At 32.6% G+C, this 19,810-nt stretch overlaps 5 protein-coding genes and 1 non-coding gene across 8 annotated transcripts; 3 read left to right on the top strand and 3 right to left on the bottom strand.

Moving 5' to 3' along the window:
- The first annotated feature begins 252 nt into the window (after positions 1-252).
- On the top strand, positions 253-1,615 carry LOC149094493 (uncharacterized). The gene is made up of 3 exons (XM_089270321.1): positions 253-549; positions 615-1,047; positions 1,117-1,615. The coding sequence occupies exons 1-3, from the start codon at positions 485-487 to the stop codon at positions 1,297-1,299; spliced, it is 681 nt and encodes a 226-aa protein (XP_089126447.1). The 5' UTR covers positions 253-484; the 3' UTR covers positions 1,300-1,615.
- A 5,102-nt stretch (positions 1,616-6,717) lies between these two features.
- On the bottom strand, positions 6,718-7,427 carry Tim8 (translocase of inner membrane 8). Its single transcript, XM_015933080.3, has 2 exons — positions 7,205-7,427; positions 6,718-7,037 (listed from the first exon to the last, which is right to left on the bottom strand). Exons 1-2 carry the CDS (start codon positions 7,319-7,321, stop codon positions 6,864-6,866), a joined length of 291 nt encoding a protein of 96 aa, XP_015788566.1. The 5' UTR covers positions 7,322-7,427; the 3' UTR covers positions 6,718-6,863.
- A 91-nt stretch (positions 7,428-7,518) lies between these two features.
- LOC107365550 (kanadaptin) lies at positions 7,519-9,638 on the top strand. The gene is made up of 2 exons (XM_015933079.3): positions 7,519-8,422; positions 8,499-9,638. Exons 1-2 carry the CDS (start codon positions 7,559-7,561, stop codon positions 9,537-9,539), a joined length of 1,905 nt encoding a protein of 634 aa, XP_015788565.2. The 5' UTR covers positions 7,519-7,558; the 3' UTR covers positions 9,540-9,638.
- Positions 9,639-10,032: 394 nt separating this feature from the next.
- Positions 10,033-12,673, bottom strand: LOC107365395 (glutamyl-tRNA(Gln) amidotransferase subunit B, mitochondrial-like). Its single transcript, XM_025161577.2, has 2 exons — positions 11,285-12,673; positions 10,033-11,203 (listed from the first exon to the last, which is right to left on the bottom strand). Exons 1-2 carry the CDS (start codon positions 11,989-11,991, stop codon positions 10,195-10,197), a joined length of 1,716 nt encoding a protein of 571 aa, XP_025017345.1. The 5' UTR covers positions 11,992-12,673; the 3' UTR covers positions 10,033-10,194.
- Positions 12,674-12,809: 136 nt separating this feature from the next.
- Positions 12,810-12,891, top strand: TRNAS-UGA (transfer RNA serine (anticodon UGA)). Its single transcript has one exon. It is a non-coding gene; the product is annotated as a tRNA-Ser (tRNA).
- Positions 12,892-13,135: 244 nt separating this feature from the next.
- LOC107365549 (uncharacterized) lies at positions 13,136-19,673 on the bottom strand. Of its 3 annotated transcripts, none has more exons than XM_025161576.2 (4): positions 18,329-19,673; positions 15,455-15,903; positions 15,063-15,377; positions 13,136-13,976 (listed from the first exon to the last, which is right to left on the bottom strand). In XM_025161576.2, exons 1-4 carry the CDS (start codon positions 19,375-19,377, stop codon positions 13,951-13,953), a joined length of 1,839 nt encoding a protein of 612 aa, XP_025017344.1. In that variant the 5' UTR covers positions 19,378-19,673; the 3' UTR covers positions 13,136-13,950. The 3 variants fall into 3 exon arrangements, with proteins under 3 accessions (XP_025017344.1, XP_089126253.1, XP_089126252.1); XM_089270127.1 differs by having other exon boundaries at positions 13,136-13,950; XM_089270126.1 differs by lacking the exon at positions 13,136-13,976 and having other exon boundaries at positions 14,212-15,377.
- Positions 19,674-19,810: the final 137 nt, after the last annotated feature.

Here is a 19,810-nt window from a genome sequence, read left to right as displayed (position 1 = left end):
TAAACAATAATGACAAGCTAATCAGTAATAATTAACTCTTATTGAGTAATTGATTAAGTGTTCAAACCATAAACTAAATCGGGCTTCGGGCTGTAATCATTATTCATTTGTTATTCAATAATCTGGTTTAAAAAGGGAATCAACTGTTGGACAAGTTAATCAGCAAGATTCATGTTGATTGAGTCTTGAACAGATTAAACAATTAACTGTTCACAATCTAATTGTAGGTTCTCCTATTGATCAACTTTAATTTTATTACCGTATCGACGCGTATTATAGCGCGGCGCTTCAAAATGCAAATTCGCGTTTATAAGCGCAAAGTTTACTCAATAGAGGCGCTGGGGGGCTTATAATCGCGTCTCTAGTTTTTACCATATAAACCGGTTTTAAGCGTCTTGTTGACAGTTTCATTGTTTTATTTTCAACAAACACTTTATTATATTGTTTTATTTTGTGAAAATTTTAATTTGTGCAAATTTTAATTATGGTTTACCGGTCAACCGATCTCATTCAACTTTTTGATCCTTCCGAGGAGTCAATGGTAAAAATGTAAGTCATTTTTTTATTCTATTTATATTGTGTATATTTTAACCTTATTTTTACCGGTTTTTTAGCTATCGTAAATTAGCATTGAATTTCCACCCTGACAAGAATCCTGACAAACTTATTGCGGAGGAACTGATGAAAATGATCAACCATCATTACCGGTTAATTGAAACAAATGATGACGAGACTCTGGACCGATATCCAATTTTTGTTTCTAAGTATTCTGATGGTCAATGCCATACAAGTCAACCGGTCATTTTGCAAGAGGGCAAAAACATACAAACCCAATTTGGTCAAGTTTTTGGAGTCCCAAAAGAGGAAATCATCGGTTGGACTGGCATTATTCGACCATGGAGCCATGTTACTGTCGTTATAAATTCTGAACCGGTGAAAAAATCTGACAACAGAACCGATATTGATTTTATCAAAGATACATTTTTGGACCGGTTGTTAACTAAAGTCAATAATAATATGCTTCTTCGTGCTATTGAAGAATTTTTGGTAAGTTTTATATAGAAATTTTTTGGCTTTTAAACTCTTTTTTGACCGGTTATTTTTTACTTTTAATAGGTTATAGGTAAAATGTCTCTGAAAAATTACCTGGATAAGAGGACAGGTATAGCCAAAATAAAACTGGCATCAGATTTCGAAATCGAAATCAAAACCGGTAAAAATTTAAATAACAGAGATTTGACTTTTGCCAAGTTTTCTTTCTTATTGGGTGAAATAAATAGAAATTTTGTAAAAAGGTAAGTTTTTAGACCGGTCTATAACAAAATAAATAATTTTTTTTATCTTTTTTTTCAGTGGTCAAAATTGGAAACTGCCTGGATTATCTAAATACATAATACCTAACCGGTCGTTGCCTCAAGATTTCGCCGTTTGCCTACATCATGGAATCCAATTCTCTTGGAACTTGGTTGATAATGAGGCCGATATAAATAAATCAATCTATTTGGCGATTCAAGCGATGGAAATGATTTTTATAAATATTAACCGGTTAGGATCGAATCTTCCGCTTCTTTCATCAGCAGCAAGTCTAGAGATTATTCCTCGCGATCTCAAAACTTGGAACGAAGATTTAAGAAAATATATTGGATACGACCGGTTGAACTCATTTGAGACAAAAAATAAGATTTGGCTTAAAGAAACTCTTTTTAATATCAAATTCAAACCGGCAGATCTTCGCGTAACCGGTTTTGAAGATTATATTTAATTTCATTGTAATTTCAATTTTAACAAAATAATCGGTCATAAAAAAATATTTTTATATCAATAAACATCTTTTTTCTAATCAAAATCTTCTGGTTCTTCGTCACTTACACCGGTGGGATCATTTTCCTCGTTATTTAAATTATTACCGGTTATTAAATCCAACAGTTGGATATGAAATCTTTCGCTTTCATCCTCATCGATGATGCCACATTTATGATAACTTTCCTTTATCATTTCAACCGGTACAGCATCCCAGGCAGCTTTTGTCCACTGACAAACTTGATGATAACTGGCGTGTTTTCTGTTACCAGAACGTGTGTATTCAAAAGGACCGGTTTCCATCCATTTTTGCCATTCTGTTCTCATGTGGCTTTTGAAACATCGGTTGTAAACAACATCGGCTGGCTGTAAAAACTTAGTCATTCCACCAGGTATAATTGCAACTTCAGTGTTGTTCAACCGGTCAAGTTTGCCTAGCATTGTTGAATCTTTGTGAACATTAAATGAATCCATCACAAGAACAGTGCGTAAATTGGATAACCGGTGATTGATATTTGCACGTATGTGGTCTGGTCGCTTGCACCAAACCTTTGATCTCCACTTTTCCATTACTTCAGTGTTCATGGATCCATTTTCTGAACCGGTCATGATGATACCTTCAACTTCAGGTTCCTTGGCGATTCGCCTATTGGATGCTTTGAAAATTACCATTGGTGACAATTTTTGACCGGTAGAAAGAGTAGCAAGAACAACAGTAAATCTAGTTTTTTGATGATTTGTTGTTCTAACAAAGATACTCCTGTTTCCAACAAAATCATATGTCCGGTTCTTTGGGGAGTCAAACCATACTGGCACTTCATCCATGTTTCCATAAATCAACCGGTTCGAAGAAGAATATTTATTTCTTAAATCTCCTATGTATGATAAAAACTGTATTGCTAAATCTCGAGCATCAACCGGTACGTTTTGCCCAATACTTGTGGGGGTCCTCAAGCTTAAATTATGCCGGTTCAAAAATCGAGACAACCAACCGTTTGAGCAAGTAAACTGAATATCAATGCCCATAGAAGTTGCTAACCTCCTAGCCTCTGATTTCAGGTGTAACCGGTTAACTGAAAGTCCTCGTTCCCTTCGAAGATTGAACCAATTCTTTAGTTCATCTTCTAACTGTGGCCATTTTCCTAATCCAACCGGTCTGATTCGACGAATCGTTCTCATGGTTCCTTTACCATTCTTTTGGTCCATTATAAGTTGTTTTTGCTGGCGCCACCGGTAGAGATTTTTTCTTGCAATTTTCAATTTTTTAGCAGTTGCATTCAAATTACCGGTCAATGAATCCATAACCTTAAGTGCTTCCAACTTTTCATCCAAAGTATAACTCCTTCTTTTGGGGTTAGACCGGTTTATTTGAGAATTTGAAAGTACTTCTCGGTCTGGTTCATTGTCAGTTGAACCATCAAATTCCTCGAGTTGATCATGGTCAACACAAACCGGTGAATTAGAGTTGAGATCCAATGCAGCAATGTTGTAATATAACTCGTTATCTGTAGAAAAGAATTTTTATAAAATTAGTCGTAAATCGGTTAAGTTAGTGTAAAATTAAACACTTACCTTGTTGCGGACCGGTACTTGATTCCATAATCGGTTGAATTTAATTTAAAGCACTTTAAATTTTTTTAATAAACACAGAGTTTAATTCATAATTTCGATTTGACTAGAAAAGCTAACTTACGAAAATATTCTCTTTTAACCGGTTAATGTAACATTTTTTTCTAAAAAGCCCCCCTTGAGTTGACGCGTGCGCATATTTAAAAATGTGCTTATACAATCGATCACTCACTTTTAAGCACAGCGCCATAATACGCGTCGATACGGTAATTCTTTCAGTTCTCAAGTAATTTATTTTTCTTTCTCAGGCCTTAACTTTAATTGTAAGCCATTAAGATTTAACCACTAAATATATAATATTAATAATGATAATGTCAATGTTAGACTTTTTTGGGTATATCAGCTGTAGAGTCAACCAGTCAAGTCATTGATTTCTGGTAATTACACGATAGTTGGTTAATCTTGCTGTTTGAGCCAAATTAAATCAAAGCTAATTGTTTTGACATGAAAAGGTAAATTAATTGACAATAAACTGGTAAAAGAGGCACAAAATGATAACCCGAAATGAAATAACGCTGAAGTAATGCGTTTTACACTTGAAAGTATGCAACAAGTCCCCTTTGACTCTGAACTCAATTGTAATGTTTTATTTAAAATTGATGTTGTTTTACTGTTAATTGATTTACATTTGACTCAGTTATTAACAATTGATCATTTAGTAATTTAAATAGTCAATTAGCTGGAAGGTTGACAAATAATAGATCTGAGTTGATGGACTGATGTTGAAAAGGTAACCATTTTTGTATGGGAAAGATGAAGGTAACAAAGTGTAACAATGATTCGGCTTTTATTACTCGTTGTAATTTAATGATTTATCAAATTTGATTGCCATTAAATTGAACAATGAACAGGAACTTGATTTAGCCTTTGAAACAATCGATTTAACAGTTTATTGATTAGCACTTAATAAAGGACAAACGATGAATACTAGAAATGAAAAGTATAACATGAATATCTTTTGGTACCAGTTTTGCCAATCATTTGCTCAATTTATTGCTTATTACCAGCCAATATTATCAATTTTCATTCTAATTGTTACCATTAAGTTCCTATGATTAAACTTTATGCATTTTTTAAGGCCAATTGTAAGTGCTTTTGGATGAAATTAAATTACGTCTTCAAAGTGTTGGAGTAACCTTACAAAATTGAAAAACAATTGGCAAAACCTTGAAATGTAATTCATATGTTGCTGTCAAATGATTGTTTAGATGTTAATTGTTACCAATATTTAAAATTATTTTTACATTATTGTTTAGTAACATTTGCATTTGATTGGCATCAATTGATAGTGATCAGTTTTTTACTTGAGATTGAAATGAAATAATGAAATCTCGAGTAAATATGAATATTTTAATTGTTGGATTTTTGCTATCAAAAACAATCACATCTTTAAAGGTTGTTTCATCAATTGTCACAGCAATTGTTATATCAAATTGTTGCATCAATTTTTCATTGACTCAATCCAATAACAATAAGTTGGATGTTGGATTCAATTTCATTTTTCAATGTCACATTAGCAATGGTCAATTAGTCTGACGAGATGTCATGATTATCAGCTGATTTTGTCTCCATTTCATACAACTCCACTTTCTATCAATTATTTACTCTTAATTTGTTCAAATTTAATTGTCCCGTGTTCAAACAGGTAATAAAATCTGTGTTAATAATTCATCATTGGTAACATGAGAATCAAATTGAAGGGCAACCCAAAAGATTGAATCCAATGTATTTTGAGTTTACCAAAGCATCCATTTTAAAATTATTGTTACTGCAATTATTAGCCGTAAATTTTGCGTAACGATTTATTACGTTTTAGATATTGATTTATATTTACTCTGAGTAAATAATCAAATTCAATTGTAAAGAGGATGGTAAATTATTACAAAGCAATTTGATATTTGTAACTTTAAAGGTGGTTCAAAAAATTGTGTTAACAACAATGGTTTTGAAAGATATATCTTGTAGGCTTGGATCCATCGAGAGGTTATTTTTGGTGAATAGCAATCAACCTGATTGTAAATGATTACAATGATTTAACTCATTACAAGTGGCCAATTTTGTGTACCAAAATCAATTGTATTTAATTCAAATATCAATCAGAGTTGAAGAGATGAAAGTTGAAGGTAAACAATACATTCATTAGTTAATGAAATCAGTTAGTATCATTTCAATGAGAAACAATTTTCAACTCAAAATTACTAAAAATAAGCATTCAACAATTGATACAATTATTGTTAACAGTTAACAGTTGAATGGCTATTAACCTACAATTTATGTTTGATTTACACGGAGACCAGCTTTTCCAATCACGTTTTCCAACCGTATTGTCCACCAGATCCAACACATTCACCAAATCATTGACCACCACATCTTACTCAAAGAGCGGTGGAATTGAATTCAGAGCAAATCAATTCCCTTTGAGCTACTACGCCAACGGTTTTAATTTTGTACAATTAATGAGTTGATTGGGCAGGAGAAGATCTAAATCCATCAAATATTCATCAACTAAAATCCATTTAAAAGCTCATTTTTTCATTAAAATATTGATTTAAGACACCTTATAATTGTGATCCATTTTCTGGTTGTTATATAAAGGTTAAACGTAATTTACTTGTTAACCTTCAAGAGGGACGTTAACAGTTAATCTTTTTAACAGTCAACACAGAGATTGAATCATTATGGTGAATAATTAGCATAAGTCATTTAACGGTGAACTGGTTTGAAAAAAGATGATGTTGAAGGTAATTGTTGCGAGTGAAAAATTGAAAGATTGTAATTTCAAGTGAATCTATTTTTTTCAGGATCACAGGTTAAATATTTTACATTTTACAATTTGTAAATGTGTATGTGATCACTAAACCATGATTAATTGAGGAAAATTTTGAAAAAAAAAAGATTGAAAAAAAGTCCAATTTAAATTAACTTGTATTTCGTTGATGGTAAAATACTTTAAAGGTTGAGCAGTTGAATAGTCAATCAGTTTGTTAACTGTTTCGCGATTCCGTTGTTGATGAATGTAGATTATTGTAAACCTCATTTGTTGACAATTTTGATCTCAATGGTTCCATTTTTTAGGATTGAAACAAATTAAATTATATAAAGCTAACGTTAATTTGTTCCCAATGAACATTCATAAAAAAGAGGAAATATAATGAATAGAGATGGAGCGTTCGAACCACTGATTATAACAAATAATCAATTTATTGTTGTTGGAGTCTTTTTTTCTGGATTTCAAGTCAACAGGTAAGGAAATTATTCAAATGAATCAGGTTTTTGTTGCACAAATGGTTGCGATTTTCAGTTGTTGTTCATTTTTATTATACTAAATGTTGTTTCTTTTCACAGTAGAATGAAGAGCGAACAAATAATTTGAAAACTAATCTGTTTTATATATTTTTTCTCATTTCAAACGAATCTTGACTATTATTTTGTAGCTAATGTCCAGCTTGCTTTTGAATGATCGATGAAAATCTTTGAGCGATAACCACTGAGGCATCAATAAACCTTTCAACACAATTGGTCAGGCATGTTTCAGTTTTTCCATCAAACCTAGAAGTCAATTTGTCAGTGACACATTTTTCCCAGCATTGTTCAGTTAACTTGTGAACCTGTAAAGCATGAAAAAAAGCATATAAAGAGAGCAAAAAGAAATGCAATTAGTTTCCATCAAAAAACAAGATTAAACCACAACATGATTAGTACTCATGTATAATGATTGTTGATTAATACACAAAAAATACACTAAAATGGTTTATATTTTCATTGAGAAATTTACCTGAGCGTTGAATTGAGCAATTTGTTGTTCTTGGATGATGAAATTTTGGAGATCTTTGTCGACGACAACGCTGCTAGCATCAAGGTCTCCCATACCACCTGAAAGATCTAAAGACATTATAGTTCAAAAATTAGAGAAACACTTTTAAATTAATTGATTAAGTCCTTGATAAACTTGGGGATTAACTTTATGATTTAGGAAAATGATTTTAACTCAATGAATTTAAAACAGATGAAAAACATGTGGCGATTATACTGACATCTGTATCAAAGATGAAAAAGTTTTGCAATCATATGATCACTTCAAAGAGTCTCTATTTTTTGTGTTTATAACATTAAAGTTTCTGAACATATAATGGATATCGAAGATGATCAAAGTGACCAACCAAATAAACCTGTTGATCAAGTTAAAGATGAAGATGATAAATTCTTGCTTCCTGGTTTGAGCCGAAAAGAATTCGAAACAGAGAGGAATTTACCTTACATTCCTGATCCCTTGACTAGCGATCCTTTGCCGTCGGGAGTTTTTTTTCTTGAAGTAATCAAAAATGGGTCCGTCATTCAGAGGAAGGAAATCGATAAACCTAGGATTACCTTCGGTAGATCAAGAGATGCGGATTTTCCTATGGACCATCCTTCACTGAGTCGTTATCATGCTTGTCTTCTATGGAATCCAAAAGATGGGCCTGATGGCTGTTTTTTTCTGATTGATCTTAATTCAGTTCATGGTACCATGTTGAATAAATCCAAGATTCCTGGCTTTAAACCAATCAAATTAAATCCTGGTAATGACATTATCAAATTAGGTGCTAGCTCACGTTTATTTATCCTAATTAACACTAAGCAAGCTGAAGAAGAAGACGAGTATGAAGAGCAAAAACCTAAAGTAGTTGAAAAACCAGTAGAAAAAGAGGAAACTGGATGTACCTGGGGCTTTAAAGATGATATGGATGACGAAGAGGACGAGGGTGGAAGTGGTGACGTTTTGACTCCTCTTGGAAAGGTGCTATCATTACTCCAAACTGGGACTGGACCAGGTCCTACTCAAAATGAACATGTTTATAGTGAAAATCCTCATAAAACTCTCCAACATTGGTTTGATTCAGAAGGTTACGATTTTGAATATCAAGTTAATTACAATAACGGGTTATTCAAATGTTCAGTAGAAGTACCTATTGATGGGCAAGAAACTACTATCGACGGAGAAGCTTCATCGAAGGTAGGAATTAATAGTCTATTATTTATATTTTTTTATATTTTGCTTGATATTAAATTATTTTTTCTAATTTTTGCAGAAAAAAGACGCATTGGTCAATGTTTGCCTTCGGGCCTGTCAAATACTGGACAAAGCTGAACTACTATTTCCATGGCAGAGACAAAAAGATATTAAACGAAAGAAGACCGATAGTTCTGACTCAGAAGATGAAGTTATGGATGAAACGGATCAGTACAAACTCAAACGAGCTAAAAAGTTAGCCGCCAAAAATAAAGTTCAAGAAATTCTTAATTTTGATAGTCTGAATGAAAAATGGAATGAAATCAGCCAAGAACTTCAAAAGATGAAGGCTAAATTAGCAACTTTAAGTTTATCATCAAAAGCAACTGCAAATTCCAAGCCTGAAGCTGATAAAAAGGAAGTCGAAGAAGAGACCACTGACGCTTTGGATGAATTTATGAAAGATATTGACAAAAAAGATGAAACGTCATCTCTCAATGCTAAAATTGAACAGTCCAAACTTCGGATGAGGATTACTGATCTGGAAAAGGAACAACAACGAGTTGAAAGATTACTTAAGATAGCAAAACCCTCATTCGTGCTCCCCGCGCTGGAATCTGTATATACTGTAAAATCTCCTCCTAAAAACGAAGCCTCCTCATTGAAGCTCAAAACAACCAGTGAAAAAACAACGACACTTGGAGACAAGATGGAATTAAATACTTCACCAGAAACCAAGAAAGATGTAATTCAAAAAGAAAAATCGCCAATTAAATTAGAGCCAGGAAAAATTGCTATTTCATTGACGAAGAAGAATCTGATACAAAAACCTGCATCAGTGTTTACTGAAACGGTAGAAGAACCTACGCCTAAAGGGCCATCTTTGCGAGAACCTTCACCACCTGCAGAGTCACTAACATTCTTACCTCCATCATCATCCTCTGATAGCGATCAACAATATGGATTAATTATCAAGAAAACTGATAAACCCAAGCCCAAACCTAAACCAGTCCAAGATAATTCCAGTTACTTTAATCAAGAAACATATGTCGAGTGGTTACCTCCAAAAGGTCAAACGGGAGACGGGAAAACAGCGCTCAATGAAAAATATGGATATTAGTGTTTTAAAAATAATATGTACATAAAATTTCGTCGACTTCAACAAATATTTCTACATTTCTGTATTTAAATGCATAATAAAAATTACAATACAAACACACATCACAATTTTACAGAGACACCAGTTGATCTCAAATAAAGGGCGACCTGTTAGTAAAGTCCTCATGAAGATTTGGAAATTTCAGCGCGTTAGGGGTGTTGTAGAAAGACAAATAATACAGTATTTTAATCACAAAACTATGCTCTTTAATTTAATATATTATTCATAGTAATTAATTGCGAAATTTTTTCTAAAATGGACTTTAAATGAGCTCTTTTAAAAAATAGTTTGCCAAACCCATGTTAAAAACACATAGAGAAATTGAGATACGACAAAAAGCTGAAACTCTCGCAACCTATTTCACCTATAGCAAGGTCAATTAAAAGTTTTGGACTCATTAGGGCACAATATAAGAATCAGCATTAAAAAAGACAGAATTGAACAAAAATTTGGATCCATTCGAGAAATTTTGACCAATTTATTAAATAAAATAGAAAAAATTTGCGCAAAAGTTTTTTTCCGGACTCATTTTCTTAAAAAAATTAGATTAAATAATTCAATCATATTGCAATTAAGCTTCAAAGATGCGGACTCTACTAACAGGTGGCCTTTTAGTTTATTGATTTTCATCGAGAAAAAGATTCGGTCTATTTTTTGACTTTTTATTTCTATTCGTGGTGAAAATTGCAAGAGCTGCTTTATCAATGTTGCTAATTAATGAATCTAATTTTTGCATAATTTTTTCTTCAGGTATTCGGTGGTTTGAAGCAATTTTAACTCGTTTGATTAGATTTTTAAGAAATTTCTTATCCCCTCTTTTCACAAAGAAGGCGTATGTACAATGAACTTTGATAACATCTTTGCAAAAGTCTGTGATTATTTTATCATCTTCAATGATTGACCATTCATTAGCAATAATTAGCTCATCAGGAGACCGCTTATCACCCTGTAAACAACTGACAATCATTTCGGTTGCATTTTGACGAGATATCGTTTTACTTTTCAATAAGTTGAAACATTCAACCAAATTGTCTATAAAATTATAAAGTTGATTAATCTCACTATTAGTTTTAACAATTGCGGCATTCAACACTTCCATTGTGAAATTATACAAATGGTTTGAACAAATTGAGGGATCATTTGATACCATCTTGATGACAACCTGAGCGTAATCATTTTCTATAAGCTTAGTTGCTTGGAGTAAATTTAAATTACAATGATCCACAAGATGAGATCTTTCACTGTCCGGCAGAGAAGGTAATTCAGCAGCAATTTTTTCGATTGATAATGAGACATTCTCATCTGAATTTTGTACAGTTGAATCAAATCTAAATGGAGGAATAGATAAATTTATTATTGATCGGGGATCAATATCTTCCGTTTTGATCTTTTTCATTCCTCCAGAGGTTAAGGCCTGATATGTTTGGTCTGCACTCATTGGGTTATTTGTTTTAATGAGGTATTTTTGACGGCCGAATTCATTAGCAATATAAGTGCCCAAAGAGCTGCAAGAATTGATTCCTTTAATAGTAACGGCGTAATCTGAAGTATTTTCAGAGACCAACTTGATTTTAACGTCGATTGATAAGGCTCTTTCCTCTATTTTAGGAGTAAAAGCTCCAATCCTGTGAAATAGAGAGAAAAATGAATGAATATCTGGAAGGTACAATATAAGAATGTTTGCTTGATGAAGTTTGTAATATTACCTTTCGAGGATCTGAATCAACTGATTTACTGATCTAGATGATTCTAAAGCTGTCATTATTGTGGATTTGAATGAAAACTTGATTAATGGGAGTCCGCGAGAATTGAGATCGATGCAGTTACATTGGTCTAAATGACTAACAAAGACGTGACCACTATCTTCCTCTAGGTGAATTGATTTCAATTCAATAGTTTTTATGTAACATGTCTTGTCCACTTTGATCGGTACATTGAGGAGTCCATTGGAGGCAATCGGTTCTCTCGATTGAACTAATCGAAAACCAGATGGATAACTAGGTTCAAATATATGTTCTCGATCAAAAACACAGATTGGGTTTATTTGACAGTTTAAAGCCAATGCAGATTTAATTGCAAGCTCGAGGCACCGACGATTAACAGCTGGCAGTGTTCCGGGTAGGGCAGCATCAAACCAAGATACACACTGATTTGCTTTGGCATAAAAATTATTTGAACTTCGAGAAAATAATTTAGAGTTGACATTTAATTTGCAATGCACATCAAGACCGACATATGTTTGAAAAGTTGGGCTATTTTGTTGATTAGCTGGTAAAGTTGTTGACGATTGTTTGGAGATGTTTGTAGCAACACAATAATAACGTAAAGATCTTGATGCGAGAAATGACATAGTTAAATCATTACGAGAAAAAGTTGGAGATTGAGTTTGGTTACCAGTCACGTTTGTCACCATATGATTCAACCATGTGTTTAGCCTATGTAAACAAACCAAAGAGTAAGGTGGTTTGCTCTTTCTTCTGATTTTTATTGCGTTTGATCTCTTTTTTTGTGTAATTTTCTTTTGTTTTTAATCGCAATTCTAGTTAACGGTTCCAATAATGAGCAAAGAAGGAGACTCGGATTTCAAAGCTTTCCAGGAGCGTCAAAAGAAAAAAGAAGAGCTGATGAAGAGTGATCCCTGTTACAAAGAAGAGATAGAGGTTAAGAACTGTTTATCCAAGGAACCCAATTGTGATGAAGTATTGACTAAACTCTTCGATTGTAGAAATTTTTGGGGAAACGTTACCCGATTTTACCAAAAGAAGTATCGTTCTTCCTTGGTGTTAAATATAAGGAACTTTGAAAAGGCTAAAGAGGAATATCTGGCCTCCCTTTCAGCTGATAAATCATGATGGAAACCTGTTACAAGAAACAACTCTCATTATCCTCTCGTCATTAATTTTGGTCAAAATCATAGCTTTATCAAAATATTATGTCGTTTTCTTGATAAGCAACAAATGGCAGACTAGATTCCTATAAATAATATTCAATACAACTTAAACAAATAGCTAAACAAATAGCGCTAATCATCTGTAAAATACAATCAAATCCCTATCCAAGTTATCTACAATAAATTACACCATTAGAGATGATTTATCCCTAAAAACAAGCAGATAATTGCACAAAATTGTGTAAAAACAAAGTACTTTTCCCAATGTCTCGTAAACATGTGGTTTTAGATCCTTGGCCTCATTGAACGATTCAAAACGGAACCGATTCTTCAATAGACCAGCAGTCGTGGCCGAGTGGTTAAGGCGATGGACTTGAAATCCATTGGGATTTTCCCGCACAGGTTCGAATCCTGTCGACTGCGAAAATTTTTTTATGGGTAATAATGGAAAACGCAATAAAAAAGATTCTTTTACATCAATGGTGTTTTTATTTGTTTAATTTTCGCGATTCATTTTTTAACTTACCTAAAGTAAATTTACATTTTTATGCTTGCTAATTGTTTAAATTACAGTTACTGAATTAAATGTAATTTAAATGCGTTGATATGAATGTTGTTTCGGAAGACTTTGCAAGGAGATTGAAATAAGGAAAATTACAAATTGAGATTTGAAAGAATTGAAGATTTGTTCTTTTTTGTCAACTTTTTGTGTCATTTTTAGTTTCAAATTTATGTAACAATTAAGAGCAAATTAAAAATGAAAATTGAGAACAATCAAGTTTCCTTTTCTTGCATTTGTTTGTTTTCGATCCATTATTTGAACGACTAGCGTTTGCAATCGCTTATTTCATACTTTTATTTCATTAAACTTTATCACTATTTGCTGGAGCAATTTAGCAAAAATGTATCTTTGAGCTTATACTAAAACCTGGTTAATTAATTTCCTTGGTTGCAATTTTTGTCAGGACTTTTAATTAACCTTTCAACTAATACAATTGAATGTTTCTTGTTCTATTCCTGTTAATGGCAACAGGTGATGATTATGGTTCGATGATGACGGAATTGTTTAGGTAGACTCTAAATAATCAGCCATATTGAGGTTAATCCTGTTCCATTGCATTCTTTACTCTTTCGTTTTCTCGCTTTCTTTTTGGTTAATGGTCAACGGTAAAATACAAATAATTTATGTGAAACCATTCAGGTCAAATACAGATTTATCAACAAGCTAGAAACCAATTTTATCAATCAATAATTGATTAAATTGATTAGTAGGATGGTTTTGTATTTGGTTTGCTTTGGATGCCGAAAAATAGGCAAAAGCTAATCTAACAAATAGGAGAAGTGATTTAGCTTGCAGGTAAAACAATTAAAGATGGTAAATAAAGACAGTTAAATTCAGTTAAAGGTGATAAGAATGGTGTGCATGGTGATGATGATGGAGATGAGGATGATACAGATGATTCATTGGTAAATAAATTATTCCTAAGGTGCTTGCGGAGTCCGAGAACCTGAAGAAGAGAAAAATGAGAAACAATTAGTTTAAATTATTTAAATTTAAGTGGTAAATTGTAACAATCTTCTTACATTAAATAGAGATTATGTTTTAAAACAAAAACAGCAAACCAGAAATAAATGAGGAAAAGCAAATTAAACCATCACCAGGAGCGGAAAAGGAAAGGATTAAATTATAACAATTAAAGTAAACGAGATTGAGATAAGTAAATAAATGATCAAATTAAACAATAATATGGGAAAAAATTATAATTATAATTTTACATCCTAATGATAAATCTGTAAATGTTTGTACAATTACATTCAAAATGAGACAAAAAGGGTTTCAAATGATAAAAATTTCAAGATTGGGTCAAAAAATTATGTTTACAGGAAAATGTTGAAATTAATCAAGAGAAGGCAAAAAATCATGATTTTAAAATTAACGAAACAAGATGCAAAAATTGAAGCAAATAAGATTGTTTGAAAAGGTATACAGCATTTCTCGATGACTTTAGACAAGTTCCCAAAATGCTGTAAGTGTGAATTAATGTATTCATTGCTGTTTTTTTTTGAGTGATTAAAGGTGTTCTAACTTTAACAAACCTCGAAATTAAGTTAAAAAAATTAAGATAGATTATTTAAAAGCTTGAGAGTATTTAAAGTTAGGTTTACTATTTCATAGCAGCTTTATCGTGCAAGATTTAGCACAGAAATATTTATAGAAATGATCAAAATTAATGATAGAATCTATTTCTGTTATCCCTAAAACTGAGCAAATCAACCAATAATACTCTTTTCAACCATCGAGCCTAAAAGCTGCTGAAAATCAGCGATCTCTTGACTAATCATTTCAACATTAGTAAACTCTTCATTTTGATGATTAACTGAATCATCTGAAGTGTCAGAAGTAGTATCGTTGCACCCATTGCTAGCATTTTTCAATGAAACATTATTCAAATTATTTTCTCCAGGCACTTGTTCAGTTGAATTGGAAGAGTTTGAAAGCATTAAGGATTTATCTTGTCTTTTGATTGTACCATTAACCACCACCGAGTTAGTCAGAGCAGAAGAGGAAGGCTTGTCATTTACGACGGGCTCACCTTGAACAGGTACAGGTGTGGAGGAGGGAAGGGGAGTTATTGATTTGGCGGTCATCATTTTAGCTCGAACAGTGGCTTGTTGTATTTCTTTGCTTCGTTCTTTCAGTGCGTTTGCAGGGAGAATGGGTTTATTTGGCGGTATAGGAGGAGGTGCTCCACGAAATACCGGACTAGTACCAGATCCAGTTCCCGCAACTGGACCAGTTGAAAGCTTCTTTTGAACCGGTGCTTGTGGACTTCCACTTGCAATCATAACTTTACCAGGAGTAACAGTGCGGTTAGGCTGCGCTGTTGCATTAGGAGATTGTTGAGTGACTGAAAAGGAAAAAATAAAAACAATTAGAATAATTAAGAAACAGAATTTAGGAAAAAATTTGAAATGCGAAGCTTACCTGCTGAGGATTTAGAGATTACAGGTTGAGTGACTGTTTCCATGTTGTAAGTCATGTTTTGGAAAGCTGTAACTGTTTGAGCTGTAGAGTTTGTTGCTGTTGTGGTTGCTAGTGAGAGTACTGAGGTTGTCTTAGGTAATGGAGGTGGAGGACCAGAGGGTGGCGTGGGTGTGATCGGATTAGCGACCACTGGTGAACTATTCGTTCCACTTTTCAAAATTGGTTGTATAACTGCATAAGATGAAGTTGATGTTGATGATACTGTTGAAACTTGACCAGCAACAGTTGATTTAGGGCTAACAGTTGACCCTGTTACCAGGACAGAACTGGTTGAACCAGAGATTGGAGTCGAAACAGATGTAATTGCCCGACTAGGACTCAATGGTCGGGCAATGTTCACCTTTGATTGATTCAGAGCTGCTGGAGAAGATGCAACGCTTGGCACTACCCTGTTTGATAAAGACAAAACATAATAATTTTAGTTAACAAGAAATAAATTATTGGAATTATAACTTATAGTTTTATTGCGCATAATTATATTAAATGGAGTTTAATGTTTAAGGTTCAAACAAAAATCTTAATTTCACTATAAGTTATCTAAATGATCAGTCGATTGATAGTAAAATGTATAATTTATAAACACTATTATGTATTGCATTACCATTGAATAATATTAACTCAATATTGATTTGCAAGAAAACAAATAAGAAATGCAATTTCGGTTGACAAATATAGATATTTTACTGAGTAAACATAATTATTGAATTCACCAAGATCAATAGGAGATTAACTTGGTTTTAATTGAATTATGGAATGGATTACAAGACGAAATTATGAGACAATTTAATTCTTATACTTGATTTGAATCTTAAATCGTGTGAATTTAGATTAAGCAAGGTTATGAATAGTGGAAAATGTGCAACATAATGATAATTACATATCTTAAACAATATATGATCAAGGTTAAAGATCTCGGAATCTTTTTAAAATCATTTAGATCAATGATTTCAAACTTGAAACTAACAGAAGAAACTCTGAGCAAAGATTACAGATTACAACGTTTAAAGGCCTTTACACTGCCAACGACGTGATGGATTTGCAGTTCCGATTCTCTGCTCAACTAAATATCGGAACATTTGAAATACCAGAAGCTCAACAAAAAAAAGATGAACATGCATGTAATGAGCATGGAAAGATGGTAATGCGATCATTTAAATTCAAGGGTATATAATCATAAGAATTGTATCACACTTAATTACCAAGCAACTGAAGAAAGGAAAGCACGGAAAGAAGGAATAAGGAGGAAGATAAGGAAGATGATCAAGAAGATGGTTGAAGAGTAAGCCAATTTTGTTGATAAAACAAAACTCTCACCAAAGATGGTTGAACTCAACGAAAATCAAGTGTAAGTAATAAAGCACCGATTGTTGATGTAAGTAAAAAAACGCCATAAGATGATGAAAAGTTTGTAAACGTATACACAAAGCAGGATATCTCATTAACGATGAACTGACAGATGATTTATCATTAGATAGGAAGAGGTTTAAGGAAAGTATGAAGGATTGATGGACATATTGATAAAAAAATGAAAATCGTGGGTCAGTTTTAACAATTTTACTTTCAATTCTTTGTTGCCGGTAAATCAACTGAAATTAATTGTGATTATATTGCAACATTTATTAGTTGTCATGTTATGGTAAAGATTCTTGAAAAAAATGAGCGAATTTGATTGAATTTTTGTGAGCCTAATGCTATTGGAATGTTTATGAAGCTGAACAGAATGAATGAATCATGGAAATTTAAATCAAAGGAGTAAAAAACAAGCAATATTGCCAGAATTCACGAAAAGAAACTTAAAATCTATGATGTTAGTCAATTAAAAATTGCTTATTATGAAGCAGATTACATCAACAATTTTGGAGAATAAACTCATTTCATTGTTCAGAGTTATTAAGGAAATATTGAAGATGTGTATGGGAAAACATGGAAATAATGAAGAATATAATATATGAGCAAATTCAGAATGAAATGCCTGAAGTTATACATAAACTGTGATTGACAGGGACAATATTTTATGGTCATATTTTTGTGAAATATCAATCTGAGAACATGAACATAAGCTTGAAAATTAATTAGAAGTGACAATTTTGATAGAGTTGCTACTTCAGTTTTGCAAGGAAAGACTAACTGGTTAATGAGCACAAAAATTTTCATAATATCGAATAATTGTATGCTATTCAAATTAGTATTGAATAATATAAGATATATATTGCGTATGAAATTGGGATAAAAGAGCGGATCTACTAACAAAAACGCCTTAACATGGACATAATCAAAATTTGAATAATTTGATGTTTTGAAGCTCATGAAAATTATCAGCCACTTATGATGAGAAAAAAGGACTTTGCATTTCAAGAGTGTTAATAGTTTAAGATAATTAAATTAAGTATGGAAGTATTAGAAGGCGTGAGGTTAGAAACGATAAAATGAGATTAACTGCGGATATTAGCTTCGCCATTTACGTAATATTGAAAAATGCAAAAACAAATTGATACATTAACATCTAATACTGAAAACTAAACTAATTGATATAGTCACAAACATAGTGAATGAAAACTATTTGCTATCATGCATTTCAGGGAAATCGATTTGAAAATTGGAATACAATTATGGTAGAAGAGAAGAGAAAATTTGAAATGATGGAAAATGGTAAACATAATTACTAGAGGTACAAATTCAACATTTGTCATGCTTATCGACAAATTTGGAAAATTTTGAATAAACTGTTTTTGTTTCCATTGATTGATAAACAAATAGTCATGTTGATAAAAATACTAACACCTTCCGATCTATTTTTTGACAAAAATGACTTACTTGTGGTCCGTTGAGTTGACAGTAACAATTGTTGCTCGTACACCTTCTCCTAATTGGGCTATCCTTTTTGATTTGATTGCTTCCAATTCCTTTTTTAATTTATCATTTTCCTCTTCCAATTTGGTACTCTTATTTTCTAATGTATTTATTTTATCCATTAACATGGATTTTGATTTCTCGAAGCTTGCTGATAACCTTTCCAATTCAGATTCCATTTGGAGTGATCTTTTAGATTCCTCTTCCAAATCCTCACTCATTTCAGCGGCTCTACATTGTTCAGCGGTCAACATGTCGATTAGAGCAGCATTACGTTGTTCGTGTTCAATTAAACAGCAAATCAATTCTTTACGCTCAGTGATTAAACACATTACCATTGACTTTTCACGTTCTTTTTCCTTATCTAATTCACTTTGAACATTTTTCACATCTTGCTTGAGAGCATCATTTTCCCTTTCGAGTTGCTCGATCCGGTTAATCATTTTATCTCTTTCATATTTTTCACTTTTCAATCTTTCATTTTCTAATTCCTGCCAACAGGCTTTATACTTGGATTCCCAATCAGCAATCTGAGATTCTAAAAATTTTCTCACTCTCCTTTGATGGTCTATAAGGGTCCTTAAATTTTGATATTGAAGATTATAAATTAATTTGGTTGAGTTTTCATCAAATGAAGGATCATATGCACAGTAAGTATCTCTTAATAGAGCTACAAAAGGATCAGATGGATCAATATTTAACTGAACGGAATTGTGAACTTGTTGTTGTTGTTGATGCTGCTGTTGTAGCTGTTGCTGTTGCGATGAATCTTGTTTGCATTTGAGAGCTCGATTATTTGGGATTATGGTGTTGGTTGACAATTTTGAATTAGGTTGAACCCATCTTCGTTTATTGTAGCAAGGATGTAAAAGTCTACGGACTTGTTCCGTCTTGAGTATACTGATCACAATTTCTTTTGCTTGAAGCTCACCTTCCAGGGTACATAAAACACGAAGCAAATCTGCTTTACTGGCCACAGAGACTTTATTTACAGGCTTCGATGTCATTGTCATTGGATTAAAATTTAAAATCGATAATGTATTTCAAATTTTTTGGTAATAATCCACAGTTTAAATTATGAAGTTCCACTTGTTCCCACAAAAGTGCCCGGGCTTGTTACTGTCTCTATTGGTTTGGTCACAGCCCCTTGACCATCATCTGCCATTTCCTACCAGTTAAACATTCACCAGAAATAATATCATCGCTGTTAAGTTCAACACGGTAATCTAATGGACAAGTAACAGATAAATGTAATTACAATTTTGAACAAAATTTTACACCCAATTAAAAAAACACTCCGACGAAGAAATAATTTTCATGAAAAAAAGATTTTACACAACATAAAAAAAGACACAATAGAAAAACAGAAGATTTATCGCCATCTATCGTATTTAGAACAAAACAAAATTTTTCATCAACAAGAAAAGATCATTTTCTGGACAATTA

The sequence above is a fragment of the Tetranychus urticae genome, chromosome 1, assembly GCF_039701765.1.
Source record: "Tetranychus urticae isolate SD_2017Ah chromosome 1, NJAU_TeUrti_SD_1.0, whole genome shotgun sequence".
NCBI classification, from domain to species: Eukaryota; Metazoa; Arthropoda; class Arachnida; order Trombidiformes; family Tetranychidae; genus Tetranychus; species Tetranychus urticae.
Note: the sequence above shows the minus strand (reverse complement) of the source record. Positions and strands in the feature narration are given on the sequence as shown.